Source organism: Meriones unguiculatus, chromosome 1 (assembly GCF_030254825.1).
Source record: "Meriones unguiculatus strain TT.TT164.6M chromosome 1, Bangor_MerUng_6.1, whole genome shotgun sequence".
Lineage (NCBI taxonomy): Eukaryota > Metazoa > Chordata > Mammalia > Rodentia > Muridae > Meriones > Meriones unguiculatus.
The window spans coordinates 19,923,450-19,947,756 of NC_083349.1; the positions used below are offsets into that span (position 1 = coordinate 19,923,450).

Genomic DNA, 24,307 nt, shown 5'->3' on the forward strand with positions numbered 1-24,307 from the left:
TAAGCACAAAACCAAGATAACCTAGATTTAGGGCCTTAGTTAAGAGGTCACTCTGGGCTGATGGGCTGTGACCCCTGAGGATTTGTGGCTTGCTAGAGGGAAGCATGGAGGAAAGACAAGATGGAGGCAAGGGTATGCAGAAGGCAGCTGAGAAGCTTGCGCCCAGCTATAACATCAGCCACCAGGGGGCGACATAGTCAGTGAGGAGACTGCAAAGCAGCCGGCAGTAAACAGGTGGGCCAAGGGGCCCAGCTCCAGCTCAGCCTAGCCCACTGCAGCCTTCTCAAACTCCTCCCCTGTCCTGCTTGGCACTTGATCTGTGGGCAAAAGATTCACGGAGCATTAGAACCCACCCAGGCCTTCCGAAGCTTCAGTTCCACCTCCCTAACAGACTCAGGGCCTGGTGTGGTACTGTTATGTGGGTTAGGCTAAAAAGCACATCCAGACTCCTCCTAAGCTGAGCTGTGTTCCGAAGGTCACTCCCGGCCCAGTGTGGGCTCTGTACTTTGCTGAATTCCAGCATCCTCTATCCCAGCATGGATAGTAAGCCCAGCTCAGCCGCCACAGGGTCACTGAGAGTCTCACTGGTTACAGCCCCTTTGTGGGGCTTGTGTGCATGGTGGGTGCTGTCTGCCTCTGCCTGCCCTGTTCACCAAGGCTCTGTGTCTGCCTGTGTGTTGTGCCTGATATGCCTGTGTATTGGAGCAGATATCAAGTACATATAAAGGGGACCAGGGCGTAGAAACAACCCCCAACGTGACTCTGTGCCCACTGCCCCACCCCCCCTGCTCTTTCCTGCCCCGCCTTCTGCAACACAGGAAATGAAAGAGCTGGCTGGCTGCAGGAAGCAGTCAAGTTGTTTACGAATTTATTTATTCATTTATTTTCGTTTAGAATGAGTAGAGAGAAAACGGTCACACTTGGGCCAGGCCCAACCTCTCTCTCCACTATGCACATCGTAAGACCTTGTCTACACACACGGACACACAAAGAGAGAGACAGGCTGACAGAGACAGACAAGACAGACAGACAAAGACAGAAAGAGACAGTGAGAGACAGACACAGGAGACGGAGGGGGAAGGGAAGAGAGGGAGAGACTCCCCCTCTTGAGCAATGACATGGTTTTTGAAAAGGGCTGGACTCTTGGGCGGGCTCACAGCCTCAGCTGGGAGGCAGAGTTGAGGAATGGCTTCCAGATGGGGAAGGCAATCCTCAACTGCCAGCCAGAGGGAAGAAGAAGGGAGGAGAAGGAGAAAGAGGGGAAAAAACGGGTGGAAGAGAGAGAAGAAGAAGGCAGGAGGGGGAAGGAGGAGGAACAGACAAAGGCAAGGGAGAACAGAGCAGTAGGCAGCCCTGGGCTAACTCCTAGACAGTGCTGCAGGCTCTGTAACAGGCAGGAGGAAGCAGGGGATCGGATTCCCCATCCTGCAGAGTCCACACCCACCCAAGTTTGGGGGCCAGTGCGGGTGACCCCAGTTCTTTCCGTACACTTGGTCGAACTAAGCTGGCCCTAAACATGTGCTCTCTATTCCTATCATCCTGGCCAGTGGCTGTAGGTTGCTCTGCCTTCTGGTCACTTTTCTTCATGGGGAATACCTCAGAGTGAGGCTGGATTGAGACAGGCAGGCCACAGCTGGCCGTATCCATTGGGCGACATGTTAGTGATACTATGGAGTAGGGAGGTGTTTGATACAGAGGGCTCAGTGGTCACATAGGGGCTTTTGTGTACTGGGTGGATGGTACTGGGGCTGACCATCAAGAGCACCAGGCAGAGGCTCAGAGGGTATCCGGATCTGAGCTCACTAGATGGGACTTTGGTGGGCCCTACTAAGGATTAGGGTTCCTAGATTAGAATGACCCTGAAACTATCCACAAAAATGTAAGAACTTGTTCTAGTACATGGTCAGGGGAGAGATGTGCATTGTCCACTAAGTCTATAACCCAATTAAAGAAGGAAAGGGTGGGTGTGTAAAGATGTCCCCTTTTAGCACTCTGGGTGAGGGCTGGAAGTAGGGTGAGCACAGGGCTAGTGTAGTGGTGTAGAGGAAGGGTAGGAAACTCATGAAGGGAAGAAGACCACAGCCTGAAGTGTCAAACCTATGCCTGGGTTTGTGGGCTGTGGTCCTGGATGAGTCAGGCTGCAGAGGTTAGGGTCTCCTTGGAAACACATTTCAGAAACAAAACAAAAAAAGAGCCTGCAGAAGGCACCCTGTATGAGCTTGCCATTCCCTACTTTCAAGAGGAAAGTTTCTGGCTAGGGATGTGAGTCAGCTGATAGAGTGCTTGCCTAGCGCGCATGACATAGCGTGCACCGGTTCAGTCACAGTGCTGAATAAAACAGTGCTTGCATATACCTGTAATCATAGCGCTGAGGAGAGGAAGGTGGGAGGAGGATGAGCTGAAGGCCAGCCTGGGCTAGATGAGACCCTACCTCAAAGGATGGGTGATTAGCCATATGAGGCAGAGAAATGGCTCAGCAATTAGAAGGGCTGCCTGCTCCTCCAGAGGACACAAGCTCAGTGCTCAGGATCCACATAGAATGACCTGTGACTCCAGGTCCAGATGATCCAACACCTTTCTTCCAGCCTCCCCAAACATGTACATACATTGCATGTAAATTAAAAAAAAATCTTTAAAAAATATTTAAAGGGGTGGGGTAGGAAGCTCTGCTTCTAAAATTTCAGATACAGGGAGACACCACCTGGGCAGGGGTCTCCACAGTACTGGAAAAGCAGTGTGACACCTTAGTCACAGGTCCTTGGAGGCACATAAAGCCCAGGGAAGGAATTCCCAGGAAGGGCCTCCCTCAGACAGTAGGTGGGCTCAAACCTGGACCTCAGCCCCACCCAGCTGGCGAAACTACCCAGCTGCCCTGGGTACCATGCCCTGTCTACCCAGGCCACATACCTAGCTATGCGGTAACCAGCCCATCTCTGTCCCCAGGGTTTCCTGTGCTTTGCCTTGTCATTCTGTATCTTGGTGCAGGTGGCCTTCTGGAGATTCTACAACCCCACCCAGGTGAGTACAGCCAGGGCCCTCTACCTGGACCAGCCAGGCTCTTTGCCCAGAGTTTTTCTGCTTCACCCTTCTTCCCTGCCCAAGGAGATTCCCAAAGGCTTGTACCAACCCTGGTATAAAAGGAAAAAACAAAAAGATTTTCTGTGATCCAGTGGATCTGGAAGGGGGTTGGACCCCCACAATAGCTTTAGGGCATGGGTGTCCAGGAATCCTGCCTAAGGCAGCAGGGCCAAGCAACATTTTGACAGAACATTCCCTGGCCACTGAGGGGTGGTCTGGATGGCTAGAGGTCTGAGTCAAACCGTGGGTGGCCTCAGTCGAGACAGCTGCCTGGTATCAGGGACTGGCCTCGCCTACAGCAGCTGCAGCCCATCTCCCTGTTCTAAAGCTGTGTTTACATCCTGAGCCCTAAACTTGGGGTCCAGAATGGGTAGGGGCCTCACAGGGACCAGAGAACAGACTGCAACTAGGGCTTAATCTGGAGAAAGAAAAGGGGCCCTTACTCCAATCTCCATAAGACAGACCACTAGGGCAACTCTCTAAGCCCTGCCTGACCTCAGTGGAGTAGAGCTTCCTCCTAGACCCTGGTCTGCTGGCCCATCTATTGTCTTGGAAATTTGAATTTCAGCAAGGCCCACGTGAGCCCTGGAGAGCTACCTGCCTTGGTAGCTTGGTACCCTTGGTGAAGACACCCTGGGTTTGAAATCAAGGACAGCAAGACAGCCTCGAGCAAGTCCTCTCTCCTCCCTGGGCCTCTGTGTCTGTTCTTTAAATGGAGAGTGGAAGGCCCTGATGGAGGGCTACTGCATAATGGAGGTGAACCAACAGTGCAGGGGTCAGGCAAGCTCCGCACTCCCAGGTTGTCTGGAATGAGGACCTAGTTCTGGGTTGTCCTGTGCTGGGATGAGGCCAAGTGCAGTACCAAGCACAGCCTGTATGTACACATTCACTGAAACAACCTCCCATAATCCCATGTTCTTCCCATCAGTGGGCTAATCCAGGCCAAATAGCTCAGAGCCTGGGACTTGGTATTCCCAGCTGTCCCCAACCCTATGGGTAAGAAAGGATACAGGAATTAACTGGTAATGCTTGGAAGTCATTCCAGACCCCCTGAACCTCCCTGGAAAGATCTCCAAGGCATTGTGACAAAAGGCTGAAGGTCAGAGAAGGAAGAGACCTTGACTACTTCTGTAGACACAGGCTCTGGCCTGAAGTGGGATGCTCCTTCCTGGTCCTCCTCCTAGGATACAGGCCTTAGCAGGCATCCAAGGTCAGTGAGCATGGCAGTGTGGCTTAGCCTGCTATGTGATGAATACAGAGCGATAGGGCTATTCATTACACCCTCGCTGTGGCTGCAGAGCTCCTTTATGCAATCTCCCACTGTCCCCTAGGAGTGGAAAATGAATTGTTTATCTTTCCTTAATAATTCATGTCAAGACCATACATAGAACAGGCATGTCTATATAGCCTCAGGACCCAATGCTGGTCCACAAGCCACCTACAGCTCCACATGGAGTCCTCCTGGCCATCCTGAGCTGGCAAACATGTGGGAGGGGAGTCACCAAGCTCAGGCAGATGTCACAGTATCCTGGTCTTAAAAACAGGAGAGAGCAGAGGGTACCCTGGACAGGAGTCCTCAGCTTGTAATAATTTGGGCTGCCGTGTTCTGCACAGCTCAAGAGATTGACCGATTTGGGGTGAGGTGGGGAGGGGAAAGAATGAAGAAAAGGACAGCCTCACACACAGAAAAGCTGGGATCAGGTGCTTTCAGCTCTCTGATGGAAAACTGCAACCTCCTTGCCCGCAGCAGCTCAGTGTAGTTATTATATACACCTGAACAAGAAGGCAGGGGTATTACATACCGATAAACAAGGAGACAGGGCTTATTGTATACAGCTGGACAAGAAGGCAGCTTTAGCTAATCTTCATGAGACTCACAGGATGGGTGGCTTTGCCAACCTCTCATGGGTCTGAGGCTGTGGTCCTTGACAACAAATACCCACTCAGGACCTCATACACTCAGGGCTTCCGTTCACCCTCCATACTGGACAAAACACTTACAAAGGAGAGTTTGTAACCCAGACGATGCTTGCCAGCCCTGCAGCCATGGATCGTTGCTGGAAGGGACCCCTGAACAAATAGTGTGGAGGCTTGTGGAAGCTCTGGCCCACCCTCCCTATTCCCACGAAAATCTCCAGCCTCGGTCCCTTACAGAGCACCTTGGATGCCAACATCAGTGTGGATGGCAATGTACTACCCCCTGCCCCAGTGCTGGGCTCTGCAGAGAGAGTTCAGCCTGGTCTCTAAGGCCCCAAGGTCAAGTTCTGAGGTCTAGGCAGGGCTCTGTTGTTCTGCACATGGGGGTGGGATGCTGGGCAGAACCAAGCTGAGCTGAGCTCTAGAGCTGATGTCATCCCTATTGTCCTGTAGGAATGACAGTGGACAGAGGGCCCCTGGGCAACTGGGACATCCTTGAAAAGTGGTAGGACTGATGAGGGAAATAAAGTCAACTGTGCTAGGGAGTGGTACACAAAGGGCTAGTTGAAGGGGGCCTGCTTGTTTCTGCCACCTGCCCCACCCACTCCAGACCAGCTCCAGGCATTCTCCCCAGGATTTGTTCCCTTAAGGATACAGCAGTCCCACAGGCTGAGCCCACAAGAGGGCTCTGGCCCTGACTGACTGACCAGCAACCAAGGCCAGCTTGGCACCTGCCCCGGCTGAGCTGGGGATGACTCATTGGGATGTCTGGCTCTGTTGCATAGATGGAGACGGAGGAATCGGTGCCAGGATCAGCGGTTAGCACGGAGTTCCCCTGGCTCCTGCAGGGGCCTTGGGCCTGGGCTGCACTAACCAATCACCCTCTAAAACTGCCTACCTGTCCACTATGGCCTGCAGACAGCTGGTCCTGAGGCTAGTAGAGGACATCAGGTTGCAGGACAGATACCCTTCCTTTCTGAAAGGAAAGGTGACTAGAGGAGACATAGGGGCTTCACTACTACCCCAGCCACTTAGGAAAACCCTCTGTGTGTCCTGGCTGCTGGTCTGGCATGACACTAGAGTGGGGAAGACTCAGGGCCTTCAAGGCAGAAAGATGTAGGAGGACTTGCCCTGGATCAGGAGACCAGTGAGCCCCACACATCCAGGATGCATTCCTGAAACAGATGAGATTCCAGCTTGTCTTTGAAAACATATTTGGCCTGGGGGAGGGCATCTTAGGGTAGGGATTAAGTGGGGGGGGGGAGGAGACAGAGCTAGGAGACAGAAGGAAAATAGTCTAGGCTTTCCGTGTGTGAAGCAAGGCAGGGCCAGATTTCTTCCTCCTCTTCCTTGTCTACCTATATCTGACCCCAGATACCCTTACCTTCCCCAGTCCATGACTTGGAGCTTATCTTGCCAGTATTCTGGGTAGTTCTGGAGAAAGACCCACAAGCACCTTAGGGAACCAAGGAACTAGTCCAGGCTTTTGTCCACACTTCTCAGCAGGCTGGGCCTGTTGCCTATATCCAAGCCATCGAGTAGCACCAGGATTCTACCCTATGCTACCCAGAAGCCACCACTAAGGGTGGGTAGCTTAAGCTCTGCTGGCCTCTTCTTTAATCCTTAGGAGCCCCAAGGGCAATAGGCAAGCCACAGGATTAGCCATGGTAGGAGGAAAGTCCCTGGAGAAGATGCCCACCCTGGAGAAGGAGGCCCAGAATGTGGCTTTCTTGGGCCTCCCTCAGACCATTTCTCTCCTGATGGTCTTGGTGCAGGTGGAGGATGCTGTGTTGGATACCTATGACCTCGTGTATGATCAGGCAATGAAGAGCCCATCTAGCAGCTGGTGGCAGGAACTGGCCATCATCCAGGACACGGTGAGCTAGGGACAGGGTGGTCATACTTTCTGTGCTCTAGAGAATGGGTACCAGAAATCCTCTAGACTCAGTCATCCTGGCTGGGCTTCAAGTGGAGATCCCAGGACATAGGTCCCATTGTGGGTAGATGACTGAATTCCCACCCATCCCCCTTCTGCCCCAAATAGGATTGGCTACCCCATGCCAATACAAAATAAAAGGACAATGTCCCTTGCTCATCAGGGACTGAATTCCGGAAGGAATTGGGTATTCTTCAAGGAAGTAGATGTCTGGCCATCAGGCAGGCAGCAGGGCCCTGCTGCGAGGTCAAGTGGCCCTCAGAGAGCTGGGCTGTTCCATCACCAGGCCAAGCCACCTTTTCCAGCAGCAGCTGTGATCCTGAGCTCTGGTCTCTTAGGGGTCCCATTTGCAGAATCATCCAGTTTGTGCTTTGGTGCCTTAGTTTCCTCATCAGTCCTACCCATTCTATGTTTCTTCCTGGTCTATCTTGTAGTTTCTGTGTTGTGGGAAGAAATCTCCTTTTGGGCTTCTGTCGAGCACAGGAGCCAACATGTGTCAAGGCCAGGAAGCCATGAGAGAGGTGAGGAGGAGGGAAAATGAAGGCATCTGTGCTCAGGTCAGATTAGGGTTGGGAATTTAGGTTCTACCTGTGAAGGGACATTTTCATCCTCTTTGCCCCTTTGGCCTCTCACATCTTGGGACATGCCCTAGAGTCTTGGGTATGTATGCCACCCCTGTGATAGGGGGTCACAGAGAAGTAAACTGAGGGAAACTCATGGGATGGTCAGCTTGACCCTACCCCTAGGCCTAACGCCTTTTTAGGCTAGCAGCAGGCATGTGCCCCACCCACTCCTTCATGAGTCTTTCCCAGGCCATCAAGAACCTCCCCTCCCCTCCCCTCTGAAGATTCTAGAAGCTCAAAAGCTAAGGCTCTACATAGCAGAGTGATCAGCTATTTAGGGGGAGTAGGATGGAGTCCCCAGGGGACCCAGAAAAAGTAGAAAGTGCCAGGAGAAGGGCCTGGAGTAAGCTCTTCTGTCCTGAGGGCTAAGCCTTGACTCATTCTCTCCTCTTGGCTCTCTCTCCATTCCCAGCCCCCTCTTGGTCCCATCCCCCTTGCTGTCCTGGAAACAAACCAGCCCTATCTCATGGGGAGAGATGTCTGGCTCCCCTCCAAGAAACAATAGGGTGGGGAATGGCTCAAGGCCCAGAAGGGAAGGGAGCTGGCCTGCTGGGAAGGGGCTGAGAGTCAGGGAGCCCCATCCACCCAAGAACAGTCCTCAGGTCCCAAATACAAAATATTTCAGCCACCTGTCTCCTGCCCCAGGGTGCCAAGGGACCATAGCTGGCAGCAAAGGACCCCTGGTGGGGAAAATTGCAAAGGACAGCTCAGGCCATTAAGGACCAAAAGGACCACTTGCTTACCAGAAGGCAAGAGAGCACCCTGCGGGGTTCCACAGAGTCCAGCCCATCCTCACCCCCCCCCCAAATATTTCAGCCAATCCTTAACAAAATGCCACCATAAGAATGTCCCAGATGCCGACCGTCACCTTCTTGTCTCTAGAGAGAGACTCTGTTGATGTCAGGCCCACAGTGAAGAGACCTGCAGCTCTAGATTCTCAGCCCTTACCACTAACAGCAACCTCTGGGGGACTGCAAGCAGTACATTTCCACCCTGGACTGCCTGGGGACAAACAGTGGCCCATTGGAGAAGCTCAGTGCAGCTAGAACAGAGGAGGAAGGTCCTACCTGGCCCCCAAGGCAGTGGGCCACCATCCTCACAGAGGTGGGCGCCATGCCCTTAGTCTCAAGGTTCATAAAACCTCTTTCCCAGAATGTTCAGCATTTCTACTTGGGAAGGTGCTTACTGTGACTGCCCTGGCCTCAGCACTGGTTAAGCAAACCATGAAGCTGCAGGGACTTCTAGGAGGAAAGTGGAATGGGGGAAGCTGAGCACGCTGTGCAGGGAGGGACAGCCAGGGTGGGCAACCACACATGCTCCCTCTGTCCAGGACTGCCTACAGAGCATCAGGAACTTTCTGTGGACACACTACAGTATCGCCTCCACCCTGACCTGCATCAGCCTGGCCCTCACGGTAGCTAGCCACCAGTTCCTTCCTTGTCCCCCTCTGTCCTGCCCTGCCTTGCCCCTTCCTAAATAGAAGGCAGTCCCTGGGTTACCGCTACCAGACCAACACTTAGTCATGACATTACTAGGATCTTCCAGGCCCGGTCAGTGGGGAGGAACCAGCCCTTGACCCAGGGAGGAGGCTGGTTATCTATCTCATGCCTTCTGTTTCTCAGTCCTAGAAACTTCCCTGGAAGTGGGAAGACTCTGCCACCAGGACTGATGGTGGCTGTTGACTCCTAGGCATCTCTCCTGCCTGCTCCAGGTATATGCTATGATGCTCTGCGCCTTCCTCTGGTTTGCCATTCACTCCTACTGTGGCTTGGATCGGAAAGGCAGATACACCCTGACCCCACGGTAGGCCCCCTTCTTTTCTGAGGGGTCTTACAGCACCACAGGGTCCAGGGGTATTTACATCTCCCACCACGGATGTGTGACCTCTGCCCTGGAGGATAGGTGTGGCCTCCGTAGGAGGCTCTTTGGAAGTGTCCTCCTCTCTTTTGCCCACTTCTAGTCTCTGATGAGATTTGACACCACCCTGTCACCAACACAGAGATATGAAGATTCTAGCCCCCTATGCTCCCAACTGCCCAGTAGAACCCCCATACCAGGATAGCTGGTCTTAAGGAACCCTGGTCTCTTCATGCACAATGTCAGGAAGGACCCAGTCCCAGCAGCCAGGAAACCCCTTCTGTTCCCGGAGCACTTGGACCTTCCTTGGTGGGTGGTAGGCCTGCTTCACCCACCCCACCCCCAATGCCCTGACATCTGGATCTCTATGTCCAGCATCTGCATTGCTCATCTATATTCTGAAAATAGCCTTGCCATATTTTTAATGTTCATATTTTTAAATGTTCATATTGTAAACACACATGTGTGTAGGGGTTGGGGGGCAATACCAACTGTCATCTCCAGGAATGCTGTCCTGCTTAAAAATAGAGTCATTCACTGGCCTGGAGTTCACCAATTAAACTAGATGGGTTGGTTAGAAAGCCCCGGAGAGCTTTCTGTCTCTACCTCCCCAATAATGAGATTACAAGCATGCACCACCATGTCTGGCATTTTTGTAGCTTTATAATTGAACTCCAGTCCTTATGCTTGCAAGGAAAGCATTTTTTTTTACATTTATTTATTATTTATTTAATTGGCAGGAGGAGAGGCAAGTGTGAATGCCTCTGTCTGAATTATCCCTAGGCCCCCATACAGTACTTTCCAGAACATTCTGAAACAGCCTCATCAACCCCTCTAGACCATTCTGGGAGGGACTTGCAGTCCCTTCTAGAATGTTCTACAACAGCCTCATAGTCTCCTATAGAACACTCTGGAACAGATCCCCAGTTCTTTCTAGAACATGTACAACAACTTCACTGTCTCCCTTTGCTTCTCAGAGCCCGTGCCTGCCAGCCTCAGGAACCCAGCCTCTTCAGATGGACCCAAGGTGGGCTGGTGCCTCAGTGTCCCCCTGAAGCACACACGAGCACTAACTATTCAACACCCCTCTGAAGCACAGGTGTTTGCTAACCATGGGGTCTAGCAGGATGCTTGCTGCCTGCTCACCCACAGAGATGAAGACTGGCCCTGAGCCCTCCACATGATCCTCAAAGGACTAGATAAACTTTGTCTTCCACATGGTGGGGCAAAGGAAGGGGAGAAGATTCCACCAGGTGTGTTAGTTATTTTCACATTGTTGTGGCCAGATACCTGCCAGAAAGAGGAAAGATTTATTCTGGCTCATGGCTTCAGGGAGATTCTGGTCCATCACAGTAGGGACGGCAGGGAGGGGTGGCTATGTCTATGGCAGCAGGAATGTAAGGTAGAGTGACTTATTTAAATGCTGGAGGCTGGATGCTGAGGTAAACTAACCTCCTCTGGGTCACTGTGGAGCAAAAGAGGACTTTGGCTCCGTAGTCACGATAAGGACATGTGCAGAACCACATGGTGATAGCCAGGCTTTGGGTAATGGCCACGGGGCTGCTAATGCTCCTTAGTTTAGAGAGGAGAGGTCACTGTATCTTCACCTGGGATTCTAGCTACTTCTCCCTCCTGCCCAGTTAGGATGCTGGGGTATAAAAAGTTAGCTGAAGCCAGGATTCCATGCCCCAGAACACTTGAGGTCATCACCTATCATGAGGCAGGACTTTTAGGTGATGAAGCTGTTTTGGGGTCATCCACCCTCCTTGTAAGTAACTCTCATCACCCCCCAAATAAAGTCATTGGCTCAAGTTGAAACTTGGGTAGAATCCTTTCTTTGGTCTGCTGTCTATGGCCCTATCTGGGGTGACCAGTTTCTTGTTCATGTTTCCCAGAGAAAAGTAATGCAATAGCAGACAGCAGGCAGACTGAAATGGGGGGAAGCAGGTTTACCTTCAAAAGCCCAGCCCTAATGATCTATTTCTTCTAGCCAGACCCCACTTCCTACAGGCTCCATAAAAGCACTGTAATCTGGGGACACTCAGAACACGAGCCTGAGGAAGACATTTCAGATCAAACCCACGACACAAGGCAAACGTTTATGAGCCTGTGGGAGACACTAGATCAAAACTATGACACCAGACAAACAGCTCCCTGCAGAACAGATGGAAACACCCAGGGTTATTTAACGAGTCTGTGGAACAGGACAGAATAGGGAAGGACAGAGGAGGCCAACACGGGGCAGGCAAAGCCCTGCTCAGACGGAGTCCTACGCCTGCCACACTGTTCCATTCACATTCTGTGCCGTGAAGCAAAGCGCATATACCTGGCAGCACTGTTTCTGACACTGTGACAAAATGCCTGAGAGAATCAACGTGAAGACAGAAACATTTGGTTTGACTCACGTTTTCAGAGATTTCTGTCTATGGTCAATTGGCTTCATTGTTTTGGGAGCCTAAGTGAGGCAGAACACAGCACGGCACCTGTATTGTGGGGCAAAGCTAACATCTGTGGTGGCCAGGAAGCAGAGAGGAGGGCAAGAAAAAAGGCTACCCTACCTCAAGGGTACAGCACAGTGACTCTCTCAACGCAGGCCTCACCTTCTAGTTTCTCTTTTCTTTTTTAAATTTTTTTCTAGTTTCTCTTTTCAAATGCTACTGAACTATGAATACCTCCATAGACTAATCCACTGATTAGGTCACAGTTCTCAGTCATACCACTTCCCAGAAACCCAGCCCCTGAACACTGCCCTAGGGGCCATGCCTACAGCACATGAGATGTGCATGTGTGTGTGTATGTGTATTTGGTGTAGCCTGTGTGTGTGTGTGTGTGTGTGTGTGTGTGTCCCCTCATAACAGCAACTTGAAGTAGCCATCCACTAGGTTATGGTTGTGGATGAGAGCCCAGATGAGGAGAGCCGCTTCTCCACTCAGCCCCTCATGAGGCCAAACCAAGAGGACAGGTCAGCTGGGCCTTACTCAGAGGCTTCTAGAAGATCCCCCATCTGGGATCACTCTGGCTGCTGGAAGAACCTAATTTATTGCAGCTGTGAGCTTGTGGTCCCTTCTCTCCTTGGTGGCTGCCAGCTAGGACAACTTTCTTTTCTGTGAGTTTGGTTCACTCCCCTCCATCCCCATGGGGCTGGCTGAGCCTTCCATGAGCTACTCATTCTCTGGCTCCCACCAGCTGGTGAGGCTCTTTGCTTTAAGGGCCACATGATGGTCTCCTTGTCTGAACAAGAATTCTTTCTTCTGATGCTGGTAGCACTGTGCCCGACACTGACCATGTGACCGAGTTCAAGTGCACAGCTCAGCAGAATTAACACCCGCCCACACCATCCATCTCCAGAACTTTCCATCTTCCCAGACTGAAACTCTGTCCCCATTCAACACTGACTCCCTGCTCGCCCTGCAGCTCCTGGCTCCCCATCCTGCTTTCTGTCTCTGTAGACTGGATGAGTCCAAGGACCTCCTGGGAGGGGCTATCGCAGCACAGGGTCCTCATGGTTCCACGTTGCAAGGTAAGAGAGAAATCCTAGCATGTTTACAGTGGCCTCATGGTCACCTAATAAGGGATTTTGACAGAGCATGGTGGGGGCTGGAATCTAAAACTCTGCCTCCTGTAGCCACTATAACATGACAACAGCCACTTCTCTGAAGAACTGTCACTGGTTCTTGAGTATTCAGTTAGTCAGAGCTGCTAGGTCCCACGGGATAAGCTGACCTAGTCAAATGCAGCCTACAGGAGAACGTCCACTGAGGAAAGAACCTGCCTCACTCCCAGACCCAGAAAGAGAAGGTCCTCTAGATCAGGGCCATGCTGCAGTTTGTCACCAACACATGAGAAAGGCCTGTAAAACCCACCTTGTGTTTCTGGTGCACATGACCCCTCGTTCCCACACATTCATTTCCTCAAACAAGAGGACTGTCTCTTCAAATAAAGCACTCCATATGAAAACAGATGGGGTTTTCTCCCGAGGGAGATTCCCCAGTGTTGAAAGCATTTGGTTCCTCGAGACAGAAAGTCCGGGGTCTCTGCACTTCATTGGTTCTATTCTTGTCATTTCACTCTTCTCCGCCCTATAAAATCAACACTAAAGAAAACACAAATATACAGGGTGTCCTAGTTTGGTGATTAGACACTGACCAAAACCAACTCAGGGAGGACAGGACTTATTTGGCTTACATGTCCAGGTAACAGTCCATCATTAATAAAAGCCAACATGGGAACTCAAGCGGAACAGGACCTGGAGATAGGAACCCAGGCAGAAACCACAGAGCACTGCTCGCTAGTTTGCTTGCGACTCCTGGCTTGCTCAGCCTCCGTTCTTATACAACCCACAGGCAGTACCACCCACAAGTGGGCTGAGCCCTCCCCACATCATCTGCAATCAAGAAAATGTCCCACAGACTTGCCTGCGGGGCAATCTGATGAAAGTAATTCCCCAGCTGAAATTCCCTCTTCCCAGGTATGTCTAGGTTTGTGTAAAGTTGACAAAAACTAACCGGCATCCAGGGCAAGGTAGTATGTGTCTATAAAACCAGCACTCAAAAGAAGCAAAAGGAGTGTGAGTCTGAGGCCAGCCTGGACTCTTTCAAAAACAAATGAACAAACAAACAACAAGCAAAACAAAACACAAAAGAGGCGAAAAGAAATGGAAGAGGGAAGGAGAAAGAAATATAGGATCCCATACACAGTGGTAATAGGAAGAGAGGGAAAGAAAAAGAAAAAAGTAAGATAGAGTCTGTAAAATGTACAAAATACAGCATGAAAAAAACCTCCATCGGACGCTGTAAGAGAACATGCATCCTTGCAGCTCATCAGTCACACTGTGTGTATGGCTTTAATCATCCATGGCTAGTTTTGCTTTCCCAGTTTTTCCTTTCTAAGAGAATCACTTCTTGACTCCTGTTACCACTTTTTTCATCACCAATGTGGTGGGCCAAAAGAGCCCAGACTACCCGAACCTGCCTAAAATGACATTATTTCTTCATATTAGCACTACTCTGCCAGCAAGCTTTAGGGTCTCTTAACTCAGCACAGAGGAGCCCAAAGTAGCCAGATGCCACCATGGCTTCCAGCTCTGCTGCATACACTCTATTCTTTGACAGGATAGTCCTTTGTTGGCTACTAGGAACTTCAACCCACGGAAACGCTTGTGAAGGCACGCGGCGGAACTTCCATGATGGCTCATTAGCTATCATCATAAGAAGTGGTCCCTCAGGCTTCCAACCCCGGGATTCTGGTTTGGGGAAAGCAACGCCACATATTGGCTACACATACCATATGCTTACAGGACCCCACGCAGTTTTGCAATGCAGTCTCCCAATGTAATCTTCAATGGTACCTAAGAAGCCACGTTCTACAGAGTGCCCTCGACTAGCTGTTTGAACGGCAACTTCACTGAATCCTAGGGTAGCCTCCCTAGGATCTTCTGCCTTTGACTTTAAGGTTAGTCCCTTAGCCAGAAACAATTATGTGGTTTGGATGCAGTTGAATTGAAGTTTAATGTTATGCTGAAGTCTGATCCCCATTGTGAGGATTAAAAGGATACAAACTTAATCCAACTGTGGTGTTCAGAAACAGGGCCTCCAGGAGCAGAGAGAAATAAACACATGCAGGCCTACTTACTTGGTTGCTCTCTGCTAACCTTTTCCTTCCTGTTATTGTTCTGGACCACCTGCATAGGGGATGGTAGTGACCACAATGGGTTGAGTCTTCAATCCCCCCAGTCATATCTACAGGCCAAGTTGATCTGATAATGGCGTCAAAAGGGTAACGCCCCACAACTTTCGACTGCTGTTACAGTCATCCTGTCTCTTGCCATGGGGATGCCCTTTAGTGCTCTAGGACTCTGAAGCAAGGAAGCCCACACCAGAGGAAAGCCCCTTAACCTGCCCTTTCAGAACCATGAACAAAATAAATTTCTTCTAAAGCGTCTTGCCTTAGGTATTTCATCATGGTAATGGGATGCTGACTAATAGAGAAAACCGGTACTAATAGATCTCATTAGAAAAGGGAAACAGAAAAAGATAGGGATGGATGGATGGATGGAATGGGGGGGGCGGGAGCTGAAACAAGAGCATCAAGTGGGGAGGGGGGAGAGAGAATGGAAGGAAGGAGGGAATACAGGGAGAGACAGATAAAAATTAAGGGCCATTTGAGGGGTAGTATGGAAATCTAGTACAAGAAGAAGCTTCCTAAAAAATATAAATATATGAAGGGGACCTGAACAAAATTGTCAAATAATGGGGGAGACAGAATCCCAATGGGCCACTTCTTGTTACCAAAGAAGCTTCCAATAGCAGGATTGGGTTACATCTAATTGAGTTGTTGGCCAAAGGCCTCCCATAGGAATTCCCAAACAAGCCAGGCAGTTGTCAAGACAATAGGTTGCTCTCCACAAACTTGGGACAGCAAAGCCCCACTGCTGTGGGTATTGTCTAATACCCACACAAGTAATTGAACACGGAGAAGTCAAGCTGGTGCCTACATAGAGCCTTCACCCCTACTTTCTGGCATCTTTAGTACAGGAAGGTACTCTTCAGGCTACCAAAAGAGAAATGTAAACACCAACCTAACTACAAACCCTTTGATCTGCAATGGCGTCCTGCCTGCAAGATATGCCAGGGCAATGGTGGTACAAAGCTTGTGGGAGTAACCAACCAATATCTGAATCGACTTAAGGCTCTCTCCAGGTGATGGAACCCATACCCAACACTGCCCGGGTGACCAAGAACCAAAGATTAGCTAGCCAAGGGACCTCAGGTAAAACCAAATACTACTATTCTTTAAAAACAAAGCAAACAACAGAAAAATGGTAGACATAAAAATGACATTTTTTTATGTAGACTCCCAATGACATTCTGCTATATTTGAGGAAATCATCAGAGAAGCTTCCTCCTGCAGCAGATGGGAACAGACACAGCCAGACATCACACAGAGAGTGAGAGACACGGGAATACTTGGTCCTAAATGGGGTCTCTCTATCAAGTCCCTCCCTCAGGGCTCAGGGAACCCCACAGAAGAGGAGGTGGAAAGAGTGTAAGAGCCAGAGGGGATAGAAGACACCAAGAAAACAAGGCCTTCTAAACCAAAATGATCAAAGAACATATGAACTTTCAGCGACTGGGGCAGCATGTACAGAACCTGTTCAAGTCTGCACCAGGTCCTCTGTGTATGCATTGTGGCTTCCAGTTTAGAGTGTTTGTGGGATTCCCGAGTGTGCAAATGAATGGATATCTGATTCTTGTGCCTTCTCTTCTGTCTGTGTGTCTTGTTCAACCCCAATATAACAGGTTTTTAAAATCTTATTATATTTTGCTATTATTTTATCTTATTATTGTTTTATCTTATTATATTTTATAATAATATTTTATTATTATCCCCTAGAAACCTGTTTGTTTTCTAATGAGAAATAGAAAGGGGGGTGGGTCTGGATGGGAGTGGGTGGAGAGAAACTGGGAGGAGTAGAGGGAAAGAAAACCATAATTAGTATATGTAACATAAGAAAAAAAATTATTTTCATAGTAGGCAGTGGTGGTACACACCTTTAATCCCAGCACTCAGGAGTCAGAGGCAGGCAGATCTCTGTGAGTTCAGGATCAGCCCAGTCTACAGAGTGAGTGCCAGGACAGCCAGGGCTACACAGAGAAAGCCTGTCTTAAACAAACAAACAAACAAAAACAAACAACATCAAAAAACTATTTTCAATAAATTAAAAACAAATTTTAAATAAATAAAAGCTTTTTTTAAAAGAAAGACATAGAAGCGGGTAGAGAAAGGAAAGAAAGAGAGAGAGAGAGAGAGAGAGAAAGAAAGAAAGAAAGAAAGAAAGAAAGAAAGAAAGAAAGGTACCAACAGTCCCATTGCTATAAGCATATCTAGCATATAACTGGGCAGCTGGCAGAGGATGGGAGAGTTTGAAGAAGCAGCTACAAAATGGCTAAACTGTGCTGGGGAGATGGCTTAGTAGTGATGCTTTTTGGTTTTGCAGAGGACATGAACTGAGTTCCCAGCACCCACACAAGGCAGCTCACAACCACTCATAACTAACTTTATATTTCTAGGGGCCCCAACTACCTCTCTGGCCTTACATGCACACACTGACACACACATATACACACACAATTAGATTTTTTTAAAAGGAAAATTGTTGCCAGTGGAGCAATGTGGGTAATTCTGGTGAGAGTACAGAAGACAAGAGAGCAGTGAAGAGCAAGGACACGTTAGGGACTGCCTACCTGATTCTAATCAGGGTGCAGATGGAAGAAACTTTTTCAGTCAAGGCCACATTAAAGAGATCTGTGTTGGAAATGAGGATTGCACTGGAAACAGAGGCCAGCATCTTTATCTTGCAGCAAAGAACTTGGATGGCTCATGTCCATGAGCTAAGGTTCCATCCATGGAGGCTGAAATAAGAATTGTAGAGGAATTTTAATTCATATCAGGGCTGCTCTGGCAAGAAATCACATCCAAAGAACTTCTAGGTCTGTGTGATCTGGCTGGAATGCAGACACACTGGGTGGTGGTGGCACGTGCCTTTAATCCCAAACAATGAAGGTGAAGTTGGTAGAAGGAGATGCCTATGTTTGAAAGTGATGTCTAACTGAGTGGCAGACAAAGTGATGAATTAGAGAAAGATTTGACAGAATAGATTATGCCCAACCCTCACAAGAAAGACAGGAAAAGGAAGCTACTTAAGGGAGCAACACAGATAATGAGAGACATAGGGAGACGGTTTAACAGAGAGGTTGAAGAGAGAACAAGCTAGGCACAGGTGAAGACAGAATGAGCCAGAGAATGAGAAGGAGCCAGAAGATTAGAACAGGTTGCTAAATTTAGTATGAGGCCAAGCAGTGCAATTCAGAGGCTGAGAGAGAAGCCAGATTGAATCAGTCAGCCTCGAGAGGAGTTTGAGCCAGAACAGCTGAGCTGAACCAGCCATCCAGAGCTCAGAAAGAACTAGAAAGGGTGAATTTATTCAACAGTAAGTCTCAGAAGCTGAAAACATTCTAGGCCTAGATTAGATTATAAGGAGAATATAAACTTCCAGGACTAGGCCTAGGTTAGTAGTCAGAGGCAGTAAGCTTCCAAGACGACAATGACATCAGGAGAATAAAAGATACATTTACAAAGAATAGTGAACTTGGTTGTTTTTTTGTTTTTGTTTTTTTCTGGAAGAATCTCAACATGGCACAGCATAGGCATAGGTATTTGGACTGGTTGGTTTGGTGGTTTGAATGAGAAATGTAACCCATAGGCACCTGAACACTATTGTGTGTGCATGGGTGTGTGTGTGTGTGTGTGTGTGTGTGTATGTCATGTGTATGTGGGACTCCATAGATATTAGATCCTCTAAAAGAGCAGTATGTGCTCTTAGCTGCTGAGCTATCTCTCCAGCCCTATGCTGGTTAGTTTTGATTGTCAATTTGAAACAACCCAGAGCCACTTGTGAAGGGTTTTAATGAGGAATTATCTAGCTTAGGCAGGCCAGCAGACACGCCTGAGGAGAATCATCTTGGCTGTCAATTGCTTCGAGAAGACTCAGACCACTGCGGGCGGCACCATTCCCTAGACAAGTGGTCCTGAACAGTAATAAGAGAAAGGAGGCTAGCTGAGGGGTACCCAGCAAAGATGCCTGCACACATTTATCTCCTTTTGCTCTTACCTGTGGATGTGATGTGACTACCTGCTTACATTCCTGCACTGACTTCACTGAAATGACACAGCCTACAACTTAGAATTGTTAGTCAAATGAGCCTTCCTCTCCCCTAAGCTGTTTTTTGTTTTTTTTTTTTTTTTTGGTCAGGGTATTAGTCACTGCAATAGAAATGAACCAAGAACAATTTCAATAAGTGCTTTCTATTAGATTAACAGGCTCAGGATCAAAGGAGCCCAGGACACAATGATCTGGAAAAAAATAGCTTGGCCAGAGAAAAGCAAGAAATAAAGGCATATAGGATGCAGAACAGAAATCATTTGTTATGGATGTCAACACAGATAAAAGGGAACCAGTGGCTTTACATCTAGACAACTGGAAAGACCTCCAGGGCATCCCATAAATCTAAGAAAGAAATCTCTTTCAGTGTGGAGGAGGACAGGAGGCTGAGTCACCGGGGGGTGTCAGCATGCACTTCAGAGGACATGGCCAAATTGTTTCCCAAGGGTTGGTTGCAGATTAAAACTCACTGGCCACACGTGGGTGCCATGGGTGATATGCGCTCTTGCTTACACATTTAAAACTGTGTGTACCAGTCATTGGTGTACAGTGATCTTGCTTTCTGGCTTTGACTTCCTATTTCTCTGCTTGTTAACTAAGTAAGCACAAGTCTCGGCCATGTCTGTTTCCATTTCACAAACTACCTGCTGTGCCCCTTGTCAACTGATGGATGGGATAACGTGCCTTGTCTTGCTGGAGACGCTAGGGTATCACCATAGAGATCATGTGTTGCTCATAATCAGGGTAAATATAGCCTCCTGATCTGTGACCTCCACCCACACGTGCACCTGTGAGTGTGTGCATGCGTATGTGTGCGTGTGTTTCTCTTTTCTAAGTCTTATCATAAAGCCCCAGATATCCTGGAAATCAAAGAGATCCCTTAGCCTCTGCCTTCTGATTGCTGTGATTAAAGGTGTGTGCCACGATGGGTGGCTCCTCCCACTCCCTTCAAGGTGACTTTTGTTGAATGAAAAATCTTAGACTGTTTTACCATTTTATAGAAAAGTAACAGAAAGAACATAGCAAACATATACTGTGATGGGTAATTCTTTATGACATCCTAGCAGGCTAGTCATTTTGTTTGTCAACTTGTCTGGATTGAAAAACCCTGAGAATGCTGGAGAGGTGGCTTGAGAGTCAAGAGTGCTTGCTCTGAAATCATGACTGGAGTTTGAATCCCAACACTCATGTAACAAGGCAAGAGATCCATCCCTACAAACACCCAGAGCGTCAGTGCTAAGGAGGGCAGAGACATGAGGATGATTGGGACTTGCTGGTTCCAAGCCTAGCTGAGAGTAACCCACATGTTCAGGGAGAGACCCTGACTCAAAGGGATAGAGTGTTAGAGGATGCTTGACACCCTCTTTTGGCCTTTGCACTTGCACACACCTCTCTGCACATATATACACGTATATAAACATATATATGCACACACAAACACTTAAATATAAAATAAAAATAAAGCACTTGGGGGCATTAATGTAGCACCTTTGGATGAAGACGTTCCTGGTGTAACTAAGAAGGGACGATACCCTGAATGTGGTTGCACCATTCCATAGGCGAGAAAGCCAGCTGAATTAGGGTTCCCATTTCTCTGCTATCTAGTCAGCACCATGGACCAAGTAGCCCTCGGTCATGGCGCATGCTGCATTTCCTGAACTGCAAGCCACAACAAATCTTTCTTCCTTTGATTTCTGTCAGCTATTGGCCACAAACTAGTGAGTGGTCCAGGACATGTTGCCCAGATGTGGGTTTGAAACCCTGCTGCTGCGAGCATGTTTTATCCACGTGAGGAATAACTAAGCAAGTGTGCTGGTTAGTTTTCGTTAACAGAGTAGAGTCACCTGGAAAGAAGAAACTGCTGTCAGATGGGCCTGTAGGCAATTTCTGTGGGGCATTTTCTTGATTAATGATTGATTTAAGAGGGGCCAGGCCACTGTGAGTGGTGCCGTCCCTGGGCAGGTAGTCCTGGGTTCTATAAGAAAGCAGGCTGTCCAAGCCATGAGGAACAAGCCAGTAAACAGTGCTCCTCCGGGGCCTCTGCTTCAGTTTCTGCCTTGAGGTTTCTGCCCTGGCTTCCCTCAGTGATGGACTTAGAAGCTGTAAGGTGAAATAAATCCCTAGGTAGCTTTTGGTTATAGTGTTTATCACAGCCATGGAAATCAAACTAGGACAGTCAGGTGATCCCCATGAGGTAGTCTTGTCCAGTAAGTGGAAGGCTAGAGAGCAGAGATTTGCACTTCCCGGAGAAGCAATTCGGCATCCGACTGAACCATGAAAACCCCGCTGGAGTTTCCACTCTGCAGGCCTAATATGCAGACTTTGTATTTGCTGTCCCACTGTGATAGGTGGCAAGCTCTTCAAGAAAGCATGTGTGTGTTTCTCTGCGTGTGTGTGTGTATTTGTGTCTATATGTATGTGTCTGTCGACGTGACTGTCTCTGTGTGCAAGTGTCTATCTTTGTCTCCCTGTCTTTCTCTTTCTGTCTCAGTGTCCATCTCTCCCTGTGTGTGCACATATGTGTACGTTTGTGTGTGTGTCTGCGTTCCTGAATAATGGCAATTAAGTGTTTAGAGTTAAAGTCAATTGTGAACACAGTGTTCCACATGTAAGTTAGTTTAGCAAATTCAGCACTCACCTCCAAATATGGAGGGTGTACTCTCAGAGAACTGCAATCCATCACTGTCACATCTGCTATGTTCATAATAACTCTCTAGTCACATTGAAAACATAACCCAAATTCCGTTTTCCCACGTCCCCAGATGGCTCTTGCTGCCGATTTCCTCAAGCCCAGACCCAGCCACGCTGCACTCTGAGCACGCCTCCCCAGTCTAACATTTACTCCAGTTTCCTCTCTCACCCACCCTCAAAACCTGTCCCCTAGACACTGCCTTGCTGCAGGAAGAAGGCTCAGCAGCTGGGTCCCTGCTGCCCTCCTCTCTACTCCACTCCTTTCTGTTTCCTTGTCACAAGGTGAAGGCAGGGGGTCCTCCTGATAAGGCTACATTCTCCTTACAGCTCACACCCAGCCAACTGGTATCTGCTGAGGTCCGCCGGGTCAGCTAGACATTTCCATTTTCTGTGTGAATATTTATGTCTCTCCTGTTAGCTACTTTTTTCTTGGTGCCGTGACCATGTGCTTAAGAAAAAGCAGTAAGAGAAGAAGGGTTTGTTCCGGCTCGTGGGATGATGGCATAGTCCATCAAGATGGGAGAGGACTGGTGTTAGGGAGGTGTAGCAGTGGGACAGTGTGGCTGCTTCTGCCTCGATCTTCATGGACCAGGAAGCAGGGACAATACAGGAAGCAGCAGCCTAGAAAGCTCACGGCCTGGCCCCCTTCAAAGGAGGCTGTAGGCATTAGAACCCTCAGAACTGGAGTTACAGGAGGTGGTGAGATGCCCCATGTGGATGCTGGGAACTGAACTCAGGTCCTGGTAAGAGCCGCAAGCACTCTTGACTGCTGAGCTCTCTCTCCTCTCCTATTTTATCTGTTCTCAGTAACCTTTGTTCATTTACATTTTTTTTTAGCCATGTTTTGATTTAGTTGACATTTTCAACTTTCACGATCTGAAATCTGGCTTCAACACTGTTTTTGAGAAAACTATAGATCCTCAAGAAGTATACAAGAAGTCTTGGGTTATTCCTTCGGGCCTCCCCCAAAGCGGAGGTCTTGATAAAGACCGTGACAAGTAGAATCAGCACCTGGTCAATGTGCACAAATGACTCAGACTTAGCCAGACTCACCTGCACTGGAGAGTGCGAAGGGGCATGTGTGCACACACCCATGTATGTGTGTATGTGTGCGTGTGCTGTGTGTAGCTTTACATAACCACCACCGGAGTAGTCAGAACTTCATCCTCACTGTATCCCTGATGTTTCCCAAGTAGAAGCCGCGGCCCCACACTTCCCCAGACAACTACACAACTACTGATCTGTTCTTCATCTCTACATTCTCTATCTTCCTTTTGGGAGGAGTGACACAGGGTCTCACATAGCCCAGGCGGGCCTTGAACTTCCTCTGTAGCTGAGGATGACTTTTAACTGATCCTCCTGTCTCTACCCACAATATTCTGGGAGAACAGGTGTACCCAATACAGCTAGCCAGCCATTCATTTTTAAAGGCACATTTATTATTTTTTTATCTATTACATGTGGGGCTATTATGGAAAAAAAAGAGTGTTTGAAAAAGTAATAGAGAAACATTATTTTGCTTACCTAAAAATATATGTATACTAGCCAGGCATGGTCCCAGCACTCTGGGAGTCAGAGGCAGGTGGGTAGCTGTGATTTTGAGGCCAGCCTGGTCTACAAAGTGAGTCCAGGACAGCCAAGGATAGACAGAGAAACCCTGTCTCAACACACACACATGCACACACACACACTCATTAAAGAAGAGGTCATGAATTGAGAGGGAGTGAGTTGGGATATGGGAGGAGTTGGAGATGGGTAAGTAAAATGATGCAAATACTCATGTATGTACATACATGTACTCATGTATGACATTAAAAAAAATAGCTGCTATGAGCTCATAATCCTAGCACTCAGGTGGCTGAGGCAGGAGTGTTCCTGTCAGTATGAGACCAACATGACTATGTATTAGGTTCAAGGGGAGTCTGGGTTATGGGGTAAGCCTCCGGCTGGGGAGGAGGTGGTGGGGAGAGCTGGAGGGGACAGCCTGACCCTCCATGTGTGGATGTGCTATTGAGTGGATATGGATTTTTGTTTCTTCGGGACAAATGCCGAGACTGTACTCCCTGGCTGTGTGGCAGCTATGTGTTTAGATGCATCCCTAAGAAACCGCTAGTGCTCTGCGCTACCTGACCTTCCTCCCGAGCATCAATTTGTCTCCCTGTCCTTTCCCAGCATTGTTTTTGGATTCTGTGACCTGCTTTTCAAGACTTTTCATCTTTTCAGAGAAGCCCTTGGCTGGACCTCACTCACATCCCCCGCTGTCTGTTCAGTCTCTGCTCGAATCTGTGTGTTTCCTTCCTTTAGCACTGTCTCTCGGTTTTCAGTACCACAGCTGCTTCTTCAGGGCAATTCTAAGATCACTGACATCAGTTTGCCAATGATAGAACAACAAACCAATGAAACAAACAGAAACACAGAATCTGATTTGTGTTGGCCAACTACTCCTGGGCATGGAGCCTCTCCTGGAGTGTGGCTGATGTACCT

The 24,307-nt window shown here is 48.7% G+C and overlaps 1 protein-coding gene and 1 long non-coding RNA gene across 5 annotated transcripts in view; one reads left to right on the forward strand and one right to left on the reverse strand.

Moving 5' to 3' along the window:
- Window positions 1–11,213, forward strand: part of Tspan32 (tetraspanin 32) — a 14,034-nt gene extending 2,821 nt beyond the window's left edge. Inside the window, exons 4-9 of one of the 3 annotated variants that reach the window (XM_021633319.2) lie at window positions 2,944–3,018; window positions 6,771–6,872; window positions 7,366–7,452; window positions 8,885–8,968; window positions 9,266–9,357; window positions 10,389–11,213. In XM_021633319.2, the coding sequence (XP_021488994.1) occupies window positions 2,944–3,018; window positions 6,771–6,872; window positions 7,366–7,452; window positions 8,885–8,968; window positions 9,266–9,357; window positions 10,389–10,503 (555 nt within the window). In that variant the 3' untranslated portion in view covers window positions 10,504–11,213. The remainder of the gene's footprint in view (window positions 1–2,943; window positions 3,019–6,770; window positions 6,873–7,365; window positions 7,453–8,884; window positions 8,969–9,265; window positions 9,358–10,388) is intronic. The other 2 variants (XM_060383013.1, XM_060383018.1) reach the window with 2 other exon arrangements.
- LOC132653759 (uncharacterized) overlaps window positions 1–24,307 on the reverse strand; it is an 80,040-nt gene that overhangs the window by 27,521 nt on the left and 28,212 nt on the right. For both annotated transcript variants that reach the window (XR_009591619.1, XR_009591620.1), the window contains one exon: window positions 17,655–17,822. This is a non-coding gene — a long non-coding RNA (uncharacterized LOC132653759). The remainder of the gene's footprint in view (window positions 1–17,654; window positions 17,823–24,307) is intronic.